We start from the raw sequence: 20,829 nt of genomic DNA, 5'->3' as shown, positions 1-20,829 counted from the left end.
AAAAAAAAATACATCAAAAACTAGTATTTTATTTCACTTAGGGAAGTGAACAAATGTATTCAAGAGTATCTCCATCTGACAATGTAACCTATACAATTCTATTCTCTCCAGAAAAGAGCCACGTTGTATATGTGAGCACCATAACCAAAGGAACCACTAAGTAATTCAAAAGAGTTTCTGCCCTCTGGCCACGCCTGCAGCTTCTGTCTGCTGTTCAATCACATCCCTTATTTCATTATCTTTCTTTGGATTTAGAGGCTCCAGGAACATATATTGTATTTTTCAATGATCTGATGAAGCCCTGAAGCATTTAGGTTTTGAAGCAAAGCTCCAGACCCCTGATTTTTTTTCTTTTATTAATTTATTTTTAAAAGAACTTTATTGAATGTTTTTAGAAGACAGGCTTTTAAACTCGTCACCATTCATCTTTATTCCAAGAACAAACCAGTGCATTTCAATTTGGTTTTGACAGATTGAGCATTTTATTCAGTGAAAAAGAGAAATTAAAAAAGCAAATGCACTATAAGAGAATGTGCCTCCTTGTGGAATGGTAATTCAGTAAATAGTGGAAAACGAAGTGTAAAATAAATTTAAAATTCTCAAGTAAGAGATTCAAAATAATTAGGGTAAGTCTGTTCTTGCCAGTAAATCTCAGCTTCACTGTTTTACCAATAGAAACTTACTCAGTTGTAAAATCTAAGAATGAAATATTTGGTTTCAAGAATTATCTCAATGAAATTTTGTGTAGAACCAACAAACAGATAAGGCTACCATTTTATTCATTCGTTCATTCATTCAATAAATGCACATGGCTGCCCATTTATCAATGGAACTCTAGACAATAAACAGAACAATAAAACAGCATAAAAGTAAATTATGAGAAACCACATTGAGGCAGTATAGGATATAAGTAAAGGTAAAGCAGTCTCTGCAGATTTTACTCTGCTAGTTGTGACCAACTTTAGGGAACGGTATAGGAAATACCTTATCAATATCTCTCATATACTCACACTGGGCTCCATTAAACATGCCTAGGTGAAAAGTCAGATCTACAATAGCCTTCTAGAAGGCCAACAAGGTTGCCAGCATTTAAATCTTGTATGTGTGTGTGAAGGGAGGGGAGGGAGAGTATTCCATAAGACAAGTGTCACAACATGAAAGTCACACTTTCTAGGTCCCGCTAGGTGGCATGCTTCACCAAGGAGACCTGAGTATGCTCTCTCTGCTGGATCTAGTGAGATGGGCAGAAACAATCAGTGATAGGTGTTCCCACATCTAATGTGACCCTATCCTGTGTAAGGGCTTCAAAAGTGAAAATCAGTGCCTTGAACTGTATGTAGAAGTCTACTGGGAACTACAAAAACGTGTAGCTTTTATGACTGAATCTGGGGCCATTTAACTCACTATTTTTGCATATTTCAGACAACCTTCTAAAATTTTAAATGACCATTTTTGTGACCTTAGAAACACTGTCTTCAGAAACTGGGAAGTTTTTCACGTTAAGCAGGTGCTCTTCTACTGACCTATCATAATGCTTTATGGAAAACTGAGTTAAGTGCCATAGTTGGAAAACAATTTCTAATGCTGTGTCCCAGAAAAAATATCATTGGTCTGGAAAAGGATAGAAAAGAACAAACCAAAATATTAGGGACAGAAAGATCTATGTTCAAGATTTAGGGATTTTAATTTAAAAAAATTAAATTAAGTTGAAGCGGGATATGATACAGCAGGGGTCTTTAAACTTGGCCCTTTTATGGCTCATGGACTTCAACTCCCAGAATTCCTCAGCCAGCGTGCCTGGCTGAGGAATTCTGGGAGTTGAAGTCCATGAGTCATAAAAGGACCGAGTTTGAAGACCCCTGTGATAGAGCTTTGTAAAATAATGGGCATTATATAAGGAATAGAGAGAAAATGTAAGATTCACCAAAGAAATCCAGAGCAGTTTAAATGGTGCTTCTTTTGATGCAAAACAATACATTCTATAATACATTCATAATAGTGTGAAGGAAAGTGGTATAAATAAAGAAACTTGATGAATATATAAAGAAAGGATATATTAAGAAAATGCAAATTAAAAGTTAGTATCAGTTGTTGCTGAGCAGTTAGCATGTTTGTTTTTCTACTTTGCTGGTAGCATTCTCAGATGTATCACAGCAGGTCACTACTGATTTAAAAAAAATCTGAATTTGATTGATCTTCAGTTTTATCTATTAGGTCCTTTGTGCTTTTCTTATACTGCTTCTGTCAGTAGAAATATAATCAGAATAATAACAAAGTTCTCTAGGAATAACATTGGAATTACACATTACTCATAAAAATTAAATCATGGAAGAAAAATGTTTATATTTAAATCTATAAGGATAGAATCAGTCTAAGTATTTTTGATATTTTGGTTTGAATTTGTGATGCTATAGTTGTCAACAAGTTGATAAAATCTTAATCTTTATTAATTCTCCATTAAGCTATAACTGTAATTGCTATTTTTGTTTCTATTTCAACAAATCTGAAAATAAAATTAAAAACTTCCTTGACATCATGAAGGGACTGCACAGATTTACAATTCTGATTGACTGTTGAATGAGTTAACATGATCTAGGCCAGTGATGGCAAACCTTTTAGAGACCGAGTGCCCAAACTGCAACCCAAAACCCACTTATGCATCGTCGGGTGCCGGGTGGGTGTGGCCCATTGGCTGGGTGTGGCCAATTGGCTGGGTGTGGCTCATTGGGTGGGCATGGCTGCGGTGGTAATGGCAGACTGGGTGGGACTAAAAAGTTCAATCAATCATTTCCAACTTTGCAAGATCTTTTTTTCCCCCGCGAAAAGGTGAAATTGACTAATTGATTGAACCTTTTTTTTTTTGCACATGGCGGCGGAGGCCTAAAGCAAAAAAGTTTTATAAAACCCAGCTGAAGGCCTAGGACTGGGGCGACAGCATGCGTGCCCACAGAGAGGGCTCTGAGTGCCACCTCTGGCACCCGTGCCATAGGTTCGCCACCACTGATCTAGGCAATGAATCTTGTCCCAAAGCAAAAATCTTATACATTATTTTAGTTACACAGACAGAGAAGAGGCTAATTCACACATTTTGCACTTCTTTGTTATGAACTAGGATAGGAGATAATTTTAAACTTTGCTGAAAGATTACAAAACTCAAAACTCCTCAGTTTTTTTTTTTAAATACAGTACTTAAACTGCTGTCATTGAAACGGAGCCTTCTAATAACTCTTAGTCTATTTAATTGGGAAATTTGTAACTCTTCTGTCAGCCAAAGTAAAAACAGAAAGGAAAATGGGTTGGAATTTCCTGTCTAAACATAGACTTTAATAAATTGGTTCCCACTCCTGAAATACAAGAGGCAGCTGTGCAACTAGGCAGTCTTTCATGCAGGAACATTTTTAATGAGGAATGCCACCAAATCTTTCGCTATTAAAAAGAGTTTGTTCAGAAATATACAGAAACAAGGAAAGATAACAATCACAGGATTCCAGATACTTCCATGTGGAGGATAAGGACATCATCATCATCATCATAAAGTTGGAAGGGACCTTGGAGGTCATCAAGTCCAACCCCCTGGTCAGGCAGGAACTCTACACCATTTCGAACAAATGGCTGTCCAGTCTCTTCTTAAAAACTTCCAGTGTTGGAGCATTCACCGCTTCTGGAGGCAGGTTGTTCCATTGGTTAATTGTTCCAACTGTCAGGAAGTTTCTCCTTAGTTCTAAGTTGCTTCTCTCCTTGTTCAGTTTCCATCCGTTGCTTCTTGTCCTGCCTTCTATTAAAGCATGAAGAAACTGCATATAAGCAAACCTCCACCAAGCACTAACTATTCGTTCTGCACAAACACCTATGATAGTATGTTTTGTCCACCAGAACCAGATACAAACCTCCAATAAATTGCACAGCTGCCTAGAAAATAGCTCAACAAAATAGTAAAAAAAGAGATTTGTCTAATGAGCATGGGTGCTCATCTCAGACTAAATGAATACCAGCACTCCATAGATAATCTCAAGAAGCAAACCATGACCCCAAAACATACACACACAAAATGTTGAGAATCACCATCAAGAGTACATTTGTAAGAGAAGCTGGAAAGGAAAACTACATTGTTAATCAAATTGCTCAAGTTAAACCCCAAACATCCTTCAGAAAGGTCTTATAGGAGATGGCAAGTCTGAACTATAACATAGACAATGCTAATCAGAATTTTTGCAGCAATTAAAACTATAGGACTTGTAACAGAGACCCAAGAAAACAATCATAGCACAGAAAAGGCACCAATGATGTCACCTAGATGGGTAATGAAACATCTGCAAGAAAACAACCAAGCTCAAATTACAACAAGGACTCCATACTTCAGCCCCAAGCTACATATATTCTATTCTATTGGAATGAATAGGAATCATCTTCTATTGAGATGCTGGATTTTGGCATCATGACTACTTGGATTTAAATATTGGAAGTATGCTAGTTCTATATGATTATCTCTATAAAAATTTGGAAGGCTGAACTTTATGACCTTCAGGTGTGATTTCAATGTAGACATTTTGTTTGGGGGACTTGTCAGTTTTCCTTCCTCACCTTCAGACAGGACGGCGGTGCAGAGACTGGTGAAGATGGCAGAAAAGATTATTTGGAGTTCCCTCCCTTCCATCCAGGACAGAGCATATAAGCATTGCTTGAGCAGGGTCCGCAAACGTGTCTGGGACACTACACATCCTTTCACAACCTGTTTTCTTTGTTACCTTCTGGGAGAAGGCTTCATGGTATCTGAAGCAGAACATCCAGATTCAGTCACAGTTTTGTTCCATACAGTATCAACCTTGTGAATTCTAAAGCTTCCTCCTTCCGTTACCTATTCAAGGTAGACAGTGATTAATATTTATATGTTACTTATATGTAATGGTGTAGGTCTATACATATCAGTGTTGGGATTCAGCCAGTTCGTACCACTTCGGCAGAACCAGTAACTAATTTTTGTTGCCCAGGCCCAGAATGGACTTCCAGAAGTAGCATCCACACAGAGAACTGGTTGTTCACATATTTGAATCCCACCACTGATACATATGTTGTATATATTATGTTTAACTGTGTGTTATGTATGTGTACAATTTGAGAGCAAGCAACTAAATTTCATTTTTAATGTATGCCATTGTGCCCACAGTAAAAAAAATGGCAATAAAGGTTATCTATCTATCTATCTATCTATCTATCTATCTATCTATCTATCTATCTATCTATCTATCTATCTATCTATCTATCTATCTTCTTTATCTTCAACTTCTAACAGAAGCTTCTATGGCTATCTCACTTTTTTTTTTATAAGAAGTTTTATTAGTTTTTCAATTTTACAGCCAAGTATTTAGGAAGCAGTGCGGTGATAGGGTAGTCAATAGTCCAATAACAAAATCTTTCATACATATCTCAGATTACATCATTAAAAGCTCCCTCTCTATTTCCCTTAATTATTGTATCAAATTCAAGTTAATACATTTCTAATTATAGCTCAGTCATTCAATACATTTGTCAATATAATTTTGCTTATACATAACCAAGTCCTGTTTTTAAATTTTACCTAATTCCAATTACCATATTCCAATTTGGCCTTTAATAACCATAATGTTTAAACTTCGGGTAACCCAAATTTCCCTAATTTCATTACAGAGTAGTTATCATGTCTAAAATACATATATTATTCAGATAGTTACATTTTCAGAAGTATATTCTATTTCTCATCCTAGTAACTCATCATTTACTAATAAACTGTCTTTCATTGTCACAAACCCCTTTCCATATTACATTTCACAACTATAGTCTAATAGCTAATTTTCATTTCCTTTATAAATCTAAGTCCTGGATATTAGATCAATCAATATCTCTAAAAATCTCCTTAGCTCATTAGGTAAAATTTTAAGCTGTTCCATCATCAATCAGCAATAAGGAGAAAGAGGAAAAAGGAAATCCCATTTTTGAATCTAACTCTAGCTTTCTTTTTGTGGCAAGCAGGTTTCCATACCAGTGCCCTTGAATCCTCAAGTGGGTCTCCCTTCATTCCTACACACATTGTTTGAATCAAGGGAGACCATCCAGTTATCAATTTTTCAAAGGAACTGGCCCCTTTGTAGTCATTAAATTGTTGCCCTAGTAGTTCAAATCTCCCTGTTTGATTGAAGATGTTTGTCATCAGTTCAGTCAGGTCTTCTTCTTTTTCCAGTTTCATCTGGCTAGAGTAAAAGGTTATATCTGGTGTTGTAGTTTTTGTTTGATTGTCAAAATTGTCTAAGTTCTCAATATATTGTGTTTCCATCTTAATGTTGCTTTCTTCAGTTTCTGTTGCTTTTTGAGTTACAAGTACTTTAGTTGTCAAAATTCTCTGTGGGTTGTATTTGTTGTTGTGTAGAATCCTCTTTGATATTAATTGGTTCCTCTTCGGTTGTTTTTTGGTTTGTAAGTTCATCAGTTAAAGTCTGGGTTTCCATTTGTGATTTTCACTCTGGAGTTCATTAGCTCAGTGGCTTCAAGGATTTTTTCGAGTACAAGTTTATAGTGGGTAGAATTCCTCCATTTCTGTGGTGGTTAGAGATAATCTTTTAGTGGAGGCTATGTTTAGTAAAAGTCAACAAATGTCCACCTCCACTATTCCTAGAGGTTATTTTCACCACCCAGCTGTTCAGGTTCTTATCTTTTTTAGATAGTGTGAAGGCCAATTCTAAAGAATAAACAGGCCTCACAGTCAAAAACAAATTCAGTTGCTGTACCAGGCTTCACCACAAGGTGTCCCCGATAGACTATAAAATATTTTTCCAGATACCGGTTAAACTTTTATCCAATTTAAAATTTTTTTTTCCAAGTTAACAAATAGATGACATGATAGATCCCTGTAATAGGAACTTTTTGGGACCCCAAAGTGTCCAAAAAATACAAATCCAGTTATTTAGTTATTTAGATTAGTTGTTCTTTTTTTTCCAAAGCTTAATTTCCCAAAGTAAGTAAACGCCGCTGTGTTAGAAGCGGGGAAGAAATTTCAGGAGGCTTTCACAGGAAGGTAGTTGGGGTAAGAGAAAGGGAAAGAAGAGTCTCACCCAAATCCTCCACAGTGCTTTTGTTGTGCTTAGTGGTGATTTTGGCTTTCGGCAGGCATGGCTTAGTGATCGGCCATGTTGATGGCTGATCTTTCCTCTGATGGTCCAAAGGAGCTGCCTCGGATCAAACGGAAGGGCTGCTACCCTTCCACGATCTATCGAGGGTCCTCCTCATGGTCGTCACCCCTCTGAGGCAACTTACAACCGTTTTCAGGGTCGCCCGACAAAGGGAAACCGGGCAACGGAGAGAACACTCTCTCCACTGCCCGCCAGCGCTGCAATCCGGAACTGGAAACTTGCTATCTCTCTGTCAAAACATGGATCGATCTATCTATCTATCTATCTATCTATCTATCTATCTATCTATCTATCTATCTATCTATCTATCTATCTACCTACCTACCTACCTACCTACCTACCTACCTACCTACCTACCTTCTTTGTTTTCAATTTCCAACAAAAGCTATTTCACTTTCTGTCAAAACATGGAACCATCTTCCTTTGGCAACTGCAAGATGTTGTCTTCATTTGCTGTCTCTTTGCCAGTTTTCTCAACGATGCTATAGTAATAACTGACTTAAAATCTCTCTTACATTTTACACTTTACATTCATGCATTATCTATGTTGTATATAATGTATACATATATTGTATATGCTGAATGTTGCAGTATATGATCTGGGGATGGATTTTTATTTTTTGGGGGGGTTATTGTTTGTTTGTTTTAATGCTGTATACTTCCCCAAGTAACAGTTTGTGGCCTAATATCAATAAATTATAAGTCCATGCCATTGTTGTAAAGCAATTTTGCTAACCAGCTGCAGTACTGGACTTTTGACTGGTTTCCAAGTTGTAGCAAAAATAAAGATTGATGATTTTAACTTATAGATTCTAAAGTTTTTAAGGCCATCTTATGTCACTTTCCTTATCAGATTCATTTCCTCAAGGGGAAAAAAACCTCTTTAATTTGGTAAAATGGTTTTACCAAATGGTTATACCAGGGGTAAGCATGGCTGGCTCAGGAATTCTGGGAGTTGAAGTCCATGAGTCATAAAAGGGCCAAGGTTGCATACCCCTGGGCTATACTGTCTTTTGGGGAAAAAACACACATTATTTCCCCCCCCCCCAAAAAAAATAACATAGTTCTGACTAAGAAAAACCATGGTGTTTCACTTGATATTTTTAGTATCTCATTTAGAAGTTTTCTGACTTCTGGAACAAAGTGATTGAAGAGCTGTTCCTGAAAAAAGTGTTGACACAGACAATATTGTTTGTGAATCCATGCAGGCAGTTGATGCGTAATGCCTTTTAACAGTTCTGAATAATGTGACTTGCCAACAATGACTGACGTTAATCTATGCAATGCAGTGGCATTTGCACAAAGTAACAATGGGATCCATTTCATGCCTATCTACATCCTGTTGGTTTTTTTACATCTAAATGCCTGAATGTTCTTGAGAACTCAATGTTCGAACAAACCAGTCTCTTTTGCATTGTAAATTTTGACAGTTTGATGCCTTCATCATTGATGAGTTTGTTTAAGCTTTTCCTGTAAGGGAGTATCTCTTCCATTGCTCCTCCATATTTAAAGGTTTGTTGACAAAGTGTTTGTTAATGATTGCACTCTATTTATAAAATTACCAAAGCCATCCATAATTAGCTTTGAAACTTATTTTCACATGGTCAATCTATTTTTGTGTACTTTAACACTCTAATGCTTAACATTTCAGCACTTTCACCAAATGATTCACCTGGGCACATTTTTTTTCCTTGCCACAATTTCAGCTTTTTATGTGATAGCATTTCTGTCATAGAGAAACTTAAGTTTTGTTAAGTTTAAGAAAAAACTGACATGGTTTGTTCCTTAGCACCACACTCTCTTTATTCATATGTAATAGGAAGTCCTGATCTAATCTACTCTATTTGTTGCTTTACACTAAAATTTACTTTCTTTTTAACACACACCCAATCTCTTGAAGCCATGATTTGTTAAGTACTGTAATATATCCACACAAACAATATAAACAATGTTAGAGGTAATCCTTCACTTACAACCATTTGTTTAGCGAGCATCTGAAGTTACAACAGCATTGAAAACAGTGACATTATCATTTTCCACACTTAATGACCATTGTAGAATCCCCATGGTTACGATAACCGGCATTCATTACTTCATATGATCTAGTGAAAGATAAATACCGTTTTGGGTTCAGCAACCTTCTGGTATGCTTTCCTTCTCCCAATTTTTCAGCCTAGCCTACAATCTTGGGCTTTCCCAAAATGTCCTATTCAAGTAATAATCAGGTCTTACTCTTCTTAGTTTTCCCTCCCTTTAATTCCTATAATATTAAGCATTAGTGGATGTAAGATAAGTTTGCCTTCTAATACAGGGCTTTTCAACCTTTTCACCCATTGTACCACTTTTAGGACATGGCAATATCCGAGTACCACCAGTCACCTAGCAAGGTGTCAAAAACTTGATGACCCATAAAAAAAGGAAAAAAGTAATGAAGTACAGGTAGTCGACTTACAACAGTTTGCTTAGTAACTGTTCAAAATTACAATGGCACTGAAAAAAGTGCCCCCCAAGCCACAGCAGGCAAGAAACCTGCCTGCCCACCCAGTGGCGCTCTTCCTCCTGTCCAAGGTTTTCATTGTTGTGAGCATTTCTGTTGAGTTCTGTGGCAGTGGGGTGGGTGGGAGGGGGTTTGGTTTTTATTTCTCCCCATCTGCTGGGTGGTTGCAGCAGGTTTTGATCACTTCACATGACCTTGGGACACTGTGACCATCATAAATATGAATCAGTTGCCAAGCATCTGAATGTAAATCACAAGACCATGGAGATGCTGCAACATTCCAGCTGATTGGCACTTCTTCTGGGCTCAGCAGAAGCGCCAGGATCAGCTGGAGCCTGGCGCTGATCCTGGCGCTTCTGCTGAGCCCTGACAGTCCTGCAGCTCCAGCCATCTCTCGCTCAGGCTTGTGCGGTGCTGCCACCAGTTCAGCTCATTCCCCTCCCCTGCTATCACTTTTCTAGGATGGTCCTGTACCACCTGCCAGGTGCCAATGTACCACAGGTGGTACCCGTACCACTGGTTGAAAAGCCTTGTTCTAATACAATTAATGTTTGATGAAACAGAAGACAGATTGATCTCACTTATATTCTTTAAAAGCAGACCTGTTGTATTTGAATTTTCTATTTGACAATTAGTTAAAGGCAAAATGTGATCATGACATTTATATATTTTAATATAAGGCAATCGCTACAATTGTTCAGAAGCTTTAAAATATATTGTATAGGTATATAATATCAGTTGCACTGCAATACTTACATCTGAGATATACTGACATTCATGACCAGATATCGTGCAACTTTTATGGACTAATTACAGGTAGTTCTCAACTTACAACTGTTCTTCTAGTGACCATTTGAAGTTATTACGGTATTAAAAAAAGCGATTTATGACCATTTTCCACACTTATGACCATTGCAGCATCCCCATGGTCTTGTGATCAAAATTCAGATACTTGGCAACTGACTCATATTTATGTCCTAGGGTCATGTGATCCCCCTTTGCAACTTTCTGACAGGCAAAGTCAATGGGAAAACCAGATTCACTTAACAACCATGTTACTAACACCTGCATTGATTCACTTAACAAATGACAAGAAAGGTCATAAAATGGGGCAAAACTCAATAAATGTCTTGCTTAGCAACAGAATTTTTGGGCTTAATTGTTGATATACTGATTTGGGAACAAGCCCAATGAACTAAATTAGCTTTATTCCTCATGATGGAATTAAGAAGATTGCATCCCACCATAGGTATCCATACTTGGAAAATACTTTAACGTACTTATAGTTTTATTTTTTTCTCTCCTTTACAGCTACCAGCATCCATTCAATCTATTGTAGTCCAAGTCCAGTGCATTAATCGAAAAGTAGGAACTATTATCAATCATGAAGTTCGGATCGTGGTGAGGGATAGAAACGATAATTCTCCCAAATTCCAGCAAGAACAGTACTATGTCACAGTGAATGAGGTGAGGGTTTTTTAAATTCATGTTATTATTACTATTTGTTTTCATTTTTCTGATAGATTATAGCTTAGAACGTAATGTGTTTCCACACAACAGCTTTATTTGCTTAAGTAACAAGCAGCAGTTAAGGTTATTTATTCATTTCCGTTCGATTTTGAAAAACGTGCTCCAAGCAGAATCCCCAAATTAAATAAACAAGTAAATCCAAACCTACCCATCCAGAGCATGTTGCCATAATTATATAAAATAGTACCACAAAAAAGATGGAAATGAAATGTGATGAAATCTTGATTTAACAGACCATTTGGGAAGAAAGAGGTATCAGACACGAATATTGGTTAAGTCTGAATTTACATAATGGCATAACATACCATTTGCATCATTTGATTTACATCATCAGTGACAATTTATGCCATTGCTTAACAAATGATGTAATTAAGCAAATGATGTAAATAGATATAAATTTAGATTTATAAGCAGCTCAAGATGGCATGGATTAATCTACAAAGAAAACACCTTCTGACTGCAAACATTATTGTTAATTGGAACTACTTTTATCTGATACATCTTTAGAACAAGCAAAATTAATATATTTGCCAAAGCAAGAAATTATTAATCTCTATAAAATGTTAAACCCATATATTTTTTAAGGAAATGTAGAACATAAATGATATAAGTGCCACCAAGTATGTCAATTCTCCAGACTGCATCCATAACCGTGGACTTTGCCATTATTTGGGGGTGAACTCCACACTCATATTTTATCTCTTGCATCAAGATTGGCCAAATGGAGACCCATACACCTGAGGTGTAACTATATTATCGTCCTTTCTGTTCCATTTTACAAAAGGACCAGTCTGTCAGTTCAGCTGGAATGCTTCTTCAGATAGTATGGTACAAGCTGAAAGCATGCATATCAAATTGAATTGGCCAAGATGTTATTAAAAAAAAAACACTTGCAGCCATTGTTATCCTTTCTAGGACTGTTATTACAGTTTCTGAATGAGTATTTCTTATTACTCTTATGAGTATTTAGTACCACAATCACTATTAGCTATGATTTTGAATAATCTTCAAGTGCAGGATCAGGCAATACTGTACCAGAAATTTAATTGAATATAAATTCAATAAATAAATAAATCAAAGTGTGGATTTGTGTGGTCGAGCCAACTGTTGTGAGAAAAAGCTGCAGCTGCAGAACCAGGTGCATTGGTCTATATCAGGCATTGTGCTTGCCCTTTTAAAGAAAGGCAGTCCCATTAGAATTAGAGATACCCATTTCTGGACCCAGGGATTACCAATTCACAGGACTTTCACTTCTCAGGTGAGGCTAAAGTTTATTGGATTCCCTTGTTCCCATTACAGGATTCAAATATTGATTCAACGCCACCATCATACCTAACTCTGGTGAAAGGCAGAAAAAGAGCTGAATGTCATCAGCATACTGGTGGCACTGCATCCCAATTCCCATGGATTTCACCCAGAAGCTTTACATAGACATTAAAGAACTGTATTTAAAAGATCTATCTTTAAGCTAAAGAGCACTTACATCCAGGAAGATAAAAAACCTAGTGGGAAAAAGTTCCAAACAACCTTTAAAAGAGCAAAGAGCCAAAGCTTGAGATAACTAGATGTGTGTTATGATAGGTCTGCCTGCCAGTTGATTAGTAAGCTGATTTTTCTTCCTAGATTTTATTGCCAAATCTTACAAGAACCAGAAGTCTCAGGTGTTATGAAATACAGCTGTTCTAATCTTGCAATAGCCAGGTCTCTTCATTGTTTATGATGACAAGAAAGACCCAATTTCCTTTTGGCAGTCTCTCATCATCTTCAAGAAAGAAGAGCAGATGAAACTCTGTCTGCTGTGTACTTTTCCCCTTAGGTGGCATAAATAAATGAAGACAGACACACATCCATCCATGCATGGATGTATATACAAGTACATACTGTATATGGACATGCATAAATGTATATGCAATATTTGCAAGAAGGGGGTGAGTCAAATTGGCCATGCTAACAAGAGCACCATCTGTTTTATAAGTCGTTTGTCAGGTTATACACATATCCCAAAGGAGCAGAGCTTATGGGACACAGTGTCATTGCTTGTTGAAATGGACAGCTGGATCAGTTCATGCCCATATATGTGGATGCATACATAAAATTATACAAAGCACAACATTTGCAAATATGAAGAATTACCTTCATGTGTAGATCACCATTATAAAGCTTGTGTTGACCGTAAATCCCATCATAGGGCTTATTCTCTGATTTCCTCCCCCCCCAATGAATATTGTTCAACATCCAGAGTATTTTTAAAAAGTGTGTTCCTTCATAATTCAAAACCAGGACTAATTCTGATATCCATGTAGTGTGAATTTCAATCTAGCTTAGCCTGACTGACTATTTGTGCCAAACTGATCAATCTTTGCAGTTTAGCACAGAACTGTTCTGACGTGTAGTTCCTGCACCATCCATGGGAGAACTGGTGTTCTGCCTGTTTGTTTACATTGGGATCCTTATCTGAGAGGAATTGCAGCAACTGTTATGCAGAAGTAGAAGCAGAAGTGAAAATAAAAATTTATCATGAACTAAATTATTTCCACAGGGCATCTTGATTCCTTCAGCTTTCATTATTTTTCCCTGGTTGATGGTGAGGTTAACACATTTGTCTAGTCCAAACTCCATTGCAATATCTTGGCTGTATATAGAGGCAGTGTTGAGCAGTGATTCTATTTCAAATGGTCTTTTTCTATAGAGCTTCAGATTGTCCATGTAAAAGAGGTGGGATACTCTGGCAGATGACTTGTTCACAGAAGAATCAGCGCAATTACAAAAGTGTTAAGAATGAGTCATCTTAAAAGATTCCTTTCTTGGTATTAATCACTCCCACTCTGTCACCATTGACTGGCAACCATGTCTTCCATTGTGCCCTTGATCTTTGCACTAAGTTTCTGATGTTTCCAGGCACTTACTATCTAACTACATGGCAGGGAACTGAATGCCTTCCTGTAATCAATCCAAGCTACATTCAAATTGATGTTTCTTCTCTTTCAGTTTTCCAAAATCATCATGTCAATTAGGAGCTGATCTTTTGTTCCTCTCTTGTTTGGGCAGTTTCCTTTCCGCTCAGGTACAAAGATCTTGTTTTCAATTAGATGCTGTTGGACTACATCAGCTACCACACCAGTTAGCAATTTGAAAGTTGTTGGTAAGCAGGTAATTGTCCTGTAGTTGCTTGGTGCTACCTCTTTTTTTTTTTTAATCTTGCATTATCAGGTAGTTAGGTTTTGCCAGATGTTAACCAGTCTTCAACTTCACCTCCTTGCAGTATGTTGTTAAGTTGCTTGCCGAGGAGTGTTTGCAGACCATTCAGATATTTGAACTAAAAACTTTGCAGTTCGTCTGAAGAATTGGTGCTGACCAATTCTTGAGCTTCTTTGCTCGTTTCGTCACTGTTTCTGATGTTAGTACAAGTTATTTCATTTCAGCATTTTTTATTCTTATCACCTCTTTTATGCAAGCTGCATTCTTGTTGTATTTGTTGGATTGCCCCATTGTCCCAGAGTTGCACGGTTTTTTCTTTGTCAGATACTGATTGGTTCACTGCATTCTCTCCATTAATGAATTGGTAGAAATGTTTCTGATTCATTTGAAATTGGAGATTCTGCCTATAGTGTACAATTCAAGCTTCAGATCTTGGTTTACAGCTCTTCCTTAATCTTCCTTGTTTCTTGATCAGGTATTCTTTGGTCTTCTTGTTCTTCAGTTTCTTTTCTTTCATCTGTTCTAGCTTGGTTGCATCTATTCTTAGCATGCAGATCTTATTTTCCAGCCTGATCTTCTATTTTGGTGATGTTTGTCTTTTTCTCTTGTTTGTTGATATAGCATCCAAGGTATACAGTTATGCTGCACATTAGTTGGTAGGTTTGTTATGTGGACCTCCTACTTATATTTGATATTACATTTGTCACCAGAAGTTCAGGAACTCCGACTCCTAGCATGGTCCTGGGTGATGATCCGGAATGATTTCTGTAAATTATGTCTCCCTATATTGTTGATGGGAGAGATATTTTTTGTCTGGCTCCTTTGATTAGAATTGTCCAGTATGGTTGAATTTCTGTCATAGTTCTCTTCCACAGAGCACATGTTCTGTCCCCCGTCCGACTCACACACCCCAACCAGTCAGCCGAGGGCTGAAAAACTGCTCAGCACAGCCAAATACAGATGAACACTTGGCAGCAACTCCGTGGCTGCCTGCCAAGGCTTTTACTGATAACACACTACAAACATACGATAAGTCCAGGATAAATTGCCGGAGTGCTGCAGCAGGAGATTCAGCAAAATTGTTTGTCACAAAAGTTTCAAACGGCACACCCCTTGCTTATATAGCCTGTGGGGTGTGGCCCAGTGACTCAGCTGAAATCTCTGGCACGGTGTTTCAGCTGCTGCGCACGCTTGTCCCTCCGACGCTGGCGTGGATCCAGCCAAGACGTATCCTCCTCGGAGTCCGATACACCTGGCTCCTGGCCGATCCCAGAAGCACCTGGCNGGGCCCCCTCAAGGTGATGCCGCCAAGCCTCGAATGCGGCCTTGATAGCCAGCAACTCTTTTTCCCAGATGGTGTAGTTGCGCTCGGAAGGATTGAGTTTCCGGGAGTAATAAGCGCAGGGAAAAAGAGTGCCACCATCCACCGGAGCCTGTAGCAGAACTGCTCCAATCGCCACGTTGGACGCATCCGTCTCGACCACGAACGGACAGTGTGGATTGGGATGCCTGAGGACCAGCTCCGTGATGAAGGCCTGCTTGAGGACCTCGAAGGCCTGCTGCTGCGGGGCCCCCCACTGGAACGGGACCTTCTTCTGAAGGAGTTGTGTCAGCAGCAAGGTCAGAGTGGCGAAGCCCGGGATGAAGGTCCGGTAGTAGTTGGCGAACCCCAGCAGATGCTGGACGTCCTTCACCCAACGTGGGGGTTCCCAACTGCACAAAGCCTCCACCTTGCGCGGGTCCATCGCGATGCCCTCGGGGATGATGATGTGCCCGAGGAACTCTATGGAAGTCTGGAAGAAGTAACATTTCTCCACCTTTGCATAGAGTTGATTCTCCCGCAGGCGCTGCAGGACCTGGCGGACATGCTGGAGGTGGCTCTCCTGGTTTGGGGAATAGATTAAAATGTCATCCAGGTAGATCACCACGAACCGGTCCAACATGTCCCGGAACACGTCGTTCATCAGGTGCTGGAAGACCGCGGGAGCGTTGGTCAACCCGAACGGCATGATGGTATACTCAAAGTGGCCGTATTGGGTGCCAAACACCGTCTTCCACTCGTCCCCCTCACGCACGCACACCAGGTTGTAGGCCCCTCGGAGATCGAGCTTGGTGAAGATCGAGGCCTCCCGCAACCGCTCCATCAGCTCGGGGATGAGCGGCAGGGGGTAGCGATTCCACACTGTGATGGCGTTCAAGCGCCAGTAGTCGCAGCACAGGCGTAGGTCCCCCGTCTTCTTCTTCACGAAAAGGACCGGGGCCGAGACCGGGGAGGACGAAGGCCGGATAAACCCACGGGCCAGGTTCTTCTCCAGGAAATCCCGTAGGGCGGCCAACTCGGGCTCCGACATGGAGTACAGGTGGCCCGCGGGCAGTGGCGCGTTGGGCAGCAGATCCACCGGGCAGTCATAGGGTCGATGCGGGGGTAATCGGTCCGCCTCCTTTTCGCTGAACACATCGGCGAAGGACGTCAGCTCAGGAGGCAAGGAGACGGCTGGGGTGGAGACGTCCTGGCCGGCACAGGTGTGGCGGTGGTGATCAACACACTGCAGGCTCGGGAACGAGATGGCATTTTTCGACCATGCCACCTGAGGATCGTGAGCCCGAAGCCAGGCCATCCCCAGGACCAAGGGAAAATGCAAGTCCGCCGTCACATAAAACTGAATCGCCTCCTCATGGGCCCCAATGGCTAGGCGCAAGGGCTGGGTAGCGAATTTGATGGGCCCTGCCACGAGCTCCTGCCCATCAATAGTCTTGACCCTCAATGGAGGGTCCACTGGAATGAAGGGGACCTTGAAATGGGCCACAAAGGCCTGGTCCATAAAGTTCGACGTGGCCCCCGAGTCAACCAGCGCATGCGCCGGAAGTCCCTCCGACTGGTTGGCCAACAACACCCGGGTGTCCAGGATCAGGTGCCGAGGGGGCTCATAGTCCACAGCCGCCGACTCCGGTGGGGCATGGTTTTGTGCCTGACCCAGGGTTTCCCCTAGACCAGGCCTGGCCCGTTTCCCGGCTGATCACGCCGAGACTCCGGAACAGGCTTGAGCGCCCCACTCTGCTTCCTGGGACACGAGGCGGCAAAATGTCCAGCCTCACCACAATAGAGGCACAATCCCCCTTGGCGTCACCCCATCCGCTCCTGGGCCGTCAGGTGAGGTCGTGCTGCTCCGAGCTCCATGGGCTCCTCACCCGTTGCCACAAAGCGTGGGGCGGTCTGGGGTCCTGTCGGTGCACAACGCGGGGGTGCCGCCACTGGCAGTGGTTCCGGCAGGGATCGACGAGGCCGTCGCCGTTGAAGGCGGGCATCGATGCGCAGGCACTGGAGCACCAAAGCGTCAAGGGTCTGGGGCATCTCCAGTCGGACCAACTCATCCTGCAGGTCATCGGAGAGGCCGTCCTGGAAGGCATCCATCAACGCAGCATCATTCCAGGCTGAGTCCTGGCCGAGAAGGCGGAACTCAGCAATATATTCCTGCAAGGCGCGCTTCCCTTGGCGGAGGTCCTTAATGCGCCTTGCTGCCGTCTGCACGCGAAGGGGGTCTTCGTACATGACGTGCAGGTGTTGCAGAAAGCCCTGGTAGTCTAGGAGTAATGGACTGTTTTGCAACAGCAGGGGCATGGCCCATCGGGCGGCAGAGCCAGAAAGGTAGCTGATCACAAACGCCACCCGAGCCCGATCATCCGGAAAATCCTCCGGCCTCATCACCATAAAGAGTTGGCATTGTCCCATGAAGGCCAGGAACAGCTCCGTCTGCCCAGAAAATCTTTTTGGCACGTTCACAGGGCATCTTGAACGTGGAGGAGGAGGAGGGGGAGGGGGAGGGGGAGGAGCAGCAGGAGCATTAGCCAAAGCGAGTTGAGCCGTTAAATGGCCTACTTGCTGTTGCAATAGCTGATTAGCATCCATCAGCTGTTGAATCTGCTGCTGCTGCTGTTGGTCCATCGTGGGTTAACGATGGTTCTGTCTGGTGACGAACAAGATGTTCTGTCCCCCGTCCGACTCACACCCCCCAACCAGTCAGCCGAGGGCTGAAAAACTGCTCAGCACAGCCAAATACAGATGAACACTTGGCAGCAACTCCATGGCTGCCTGCCAAGGCTTTTACTGATAACACACTACAAACATACGATAAGTCCAGGATAAATTGCCGGAGTGCTGCAGCAGGAGATTCAGCAAAATTGTTCGTCACAAAAGTTTCAAACGGCACACCCCTAGCTTATATAGCCTGTGGGGTGTGGCCGTGACTCAGCTGAAATCTCTGGCACGGTGTTTCAGCTGCTGCGCACGCTTGTCCCTCCGACGCTGGCGTGGATCCAGCCAAGACGTATCCTCCTCGGAGTCCGATACACCTGGCTCCTGGCTGATCCCAGAAGCACCTGGCTCCTGGCCAATCCCAGAAGCACCGGGCTCCTGGCCAATCTCCTCTCCGTCGAAAGGCACCGAAGGCCGCACCAGAGGGGAAGGTCCTGGAGAGGGAGGCCTGGCCATCTCCTCTCCGTCATGTTCAGAGCCTTCCTCCTCTGATGAGAGGGACCCACAGGACGGAGCCACAACAGCACACAAGCCCCACAACCACATCAAGATAGTGTCTCACTGGCAGTTCTTATTCTTTTAATGATAATGTGTTCACAANGGGGAAGGTCCTGGAGAGGGAGGCCTGGCCATCTCCTCTCCGTCATGTTCAGAGCCTTCCTCCTCTGATGAGAGGGACCCACAGGACGGAGCCACAACACTATCCCCCACCGCAGGGCCCTTTCCCCGGGTCTGACGGTCGGGATGTGGTCGGGACGGAAACTGGTCGTGAAAGGCCCGTACCAGGTCAGGGGCCTGAATGGAAGACGCATCCACCCAGCTGAAATCTTCGGGCCCATACCCCTTCCAGGCGATGAGGTATTGGAAGCGCCCCTTCAGCCAACGGGAGTCCCGAATACTGTCCACCTCGTACGTCGAGGCGTCGTCCTCGTCGGCTGCGACCGGAGGGGCAGGCATTGCCGGGCGTCGGAGATGGCTCGCAGGGGCCTCAGGGACCAGGAGGGACCGATGAAACATGGGGTGGAGCCGCATGGAGCGTGGTAGAGTCAACCAGTAGGCCACCGGGTTGATGACCGCCTCGACTGGGAAGGGACCGATAAAGCAGTGGTCCAATTTCCTCACCGGCCGGTCCGAGGGGAGGTGTTTCATGGACAGCCACACCCGATCTCCAACTTCCAGCGGTGGCGTTGCCTGTCGGGAGCGGTCGGCGACCCGTTTATAGTCCTCCTTCGCCCGGATCAGCTGCCGTCGCACCAGTTGCTGCACCGCCTGCAGCTCCGAGAGGAAGTCCTGGGTCTCGGGAACAGGGGAAGGTACTCGGCCCAGTTGTCCTGCTGCTGGTGACGAAACAGCGGAGGTACTGCTCCAGGATGCCGATGACCTTCTCCGTGCCCCCGTCAGTCTCCGGATGGTGCGCCGACGATAGGCACACCTGCACCTCCAGCGCGGCCATCAGGCTTTTCCAGAAGCGGGTCGTGAACTGGGCCCCGCGGTCCGACACCACCCTGTCCGGCAGGCCATGGAGGCGAAAGATGTGCTGCAGGAACAGACGGGCCGTGGTGCGGGTGGATGGCAGTCCGCAGCACGGGATGAAATGGGCCATCTTCGTGAGCATGTCCACCACCACGAGGACGGTCGTGAACGTGGCGGACAGTGGTAGATCCGTCAGGAAATCCATGGAGATGGCACCCCACGGTCTCTCCGGTGTCGGCAGTGGTTGGAGGAGTCCAGGAGGTGGGCCGGACGCGGATTTGGCCTGTCGGCATGTCACACAGGACGTCACGTAAACGTGCACGTCATGCCGTACCCTAGGCCACCAAAAAGTCCGCGTCACCAGATTCAAGGTCTTGAAGAACCCGAAGTGCCCCTCCGCGGGATTGTCATGGCACTGGTTCATGACAAGGGCTCGGAGCGGACTTGTAGGCACGTACAGTTGGCCCCGGTGCTTCAGCAAGCCGTCCTCCAAGGTCCATGGGGACGCTGGGCCAACTTCCGCTCTCCGCTGCTGTGACCAGTCATCACGGCGCTGCGCTTCCAGCACCTGAGCCCGCAGGTCCGCCGGTTCCTGGACCGCAGCCAAGGCCTCTGCGGGCAGCACCGTCCAAGGGGGAAGGGGGTCCTTGGGGCAGAAGTATTCCGGCTTGCGGGATAGCGCGTCCGCCCTCTGATTGAGGCCGCTCGGAACATAGGTGACGTGGAAGTTGAACCGGGTGAAAAACAACGACCACCGGATCTGCCGCTGGTTCAACTTCCTGGCCGTGGTGAGGTGCTCTAAGTTCCGATGGTCCGTCCGCACCTCCACCTGGTATCGGGCCCCCTCAAGGTGATGCCGCCAAGCCTCGAATGCGGCCTTGATAGCCAGCAACTCTTTTTCCCAGATGGTGTAGTTGCGCTCGGAAGGATTGAGTTTC

General features: G+C 43.1%; 1 protein-coding gene across 1 annotated transcript in view; it reads left to right on the top strand.

Annotated features, from left to right (window-relative positions):
* The window catches only part of PCDH15 (protocadherin related 15), a gene marked incomplete at its 3' end in the record, with an annotated part of 345,211 nt that overhangs the window by 36,029 nt on the left and 288,353 nt on the right, over window positions 1-20,829 (top strand). Inside the window, exon 3 of the mRNA XM_015820330.2 lies at window positions 10,969-11,124. Coding sequence (XP_015675816.2) covers window positions 10,969-11,124 — 156 coding nt within the window. The remainder of the gene's footprint in view (window positions 1-10,968; window positions 11,125-20,829) is intronic.

The sequence above is a fragment of the Protobothrops mucrosquamatus genome, unplaced genomic scaffold (assembly GCF_001527695.2).
Source record: "Protobothrops mucrosquamatus isolate PMUCROS unplaced genomic scaffold, P.Mucros_1.0 scaffold1121, whole genome shotgun sequence".
In the NCBI taxonomy this organism is placed as follows: Eukaryota; Metazoa; Chordata; class Lepidosauria; order Squamata; family Viperidae; genus Protobothrops; species Protobothrops mucrosquamatus.
This window is presented reverse-complemented; position numbering and strand designations above follow the sequence as displayed.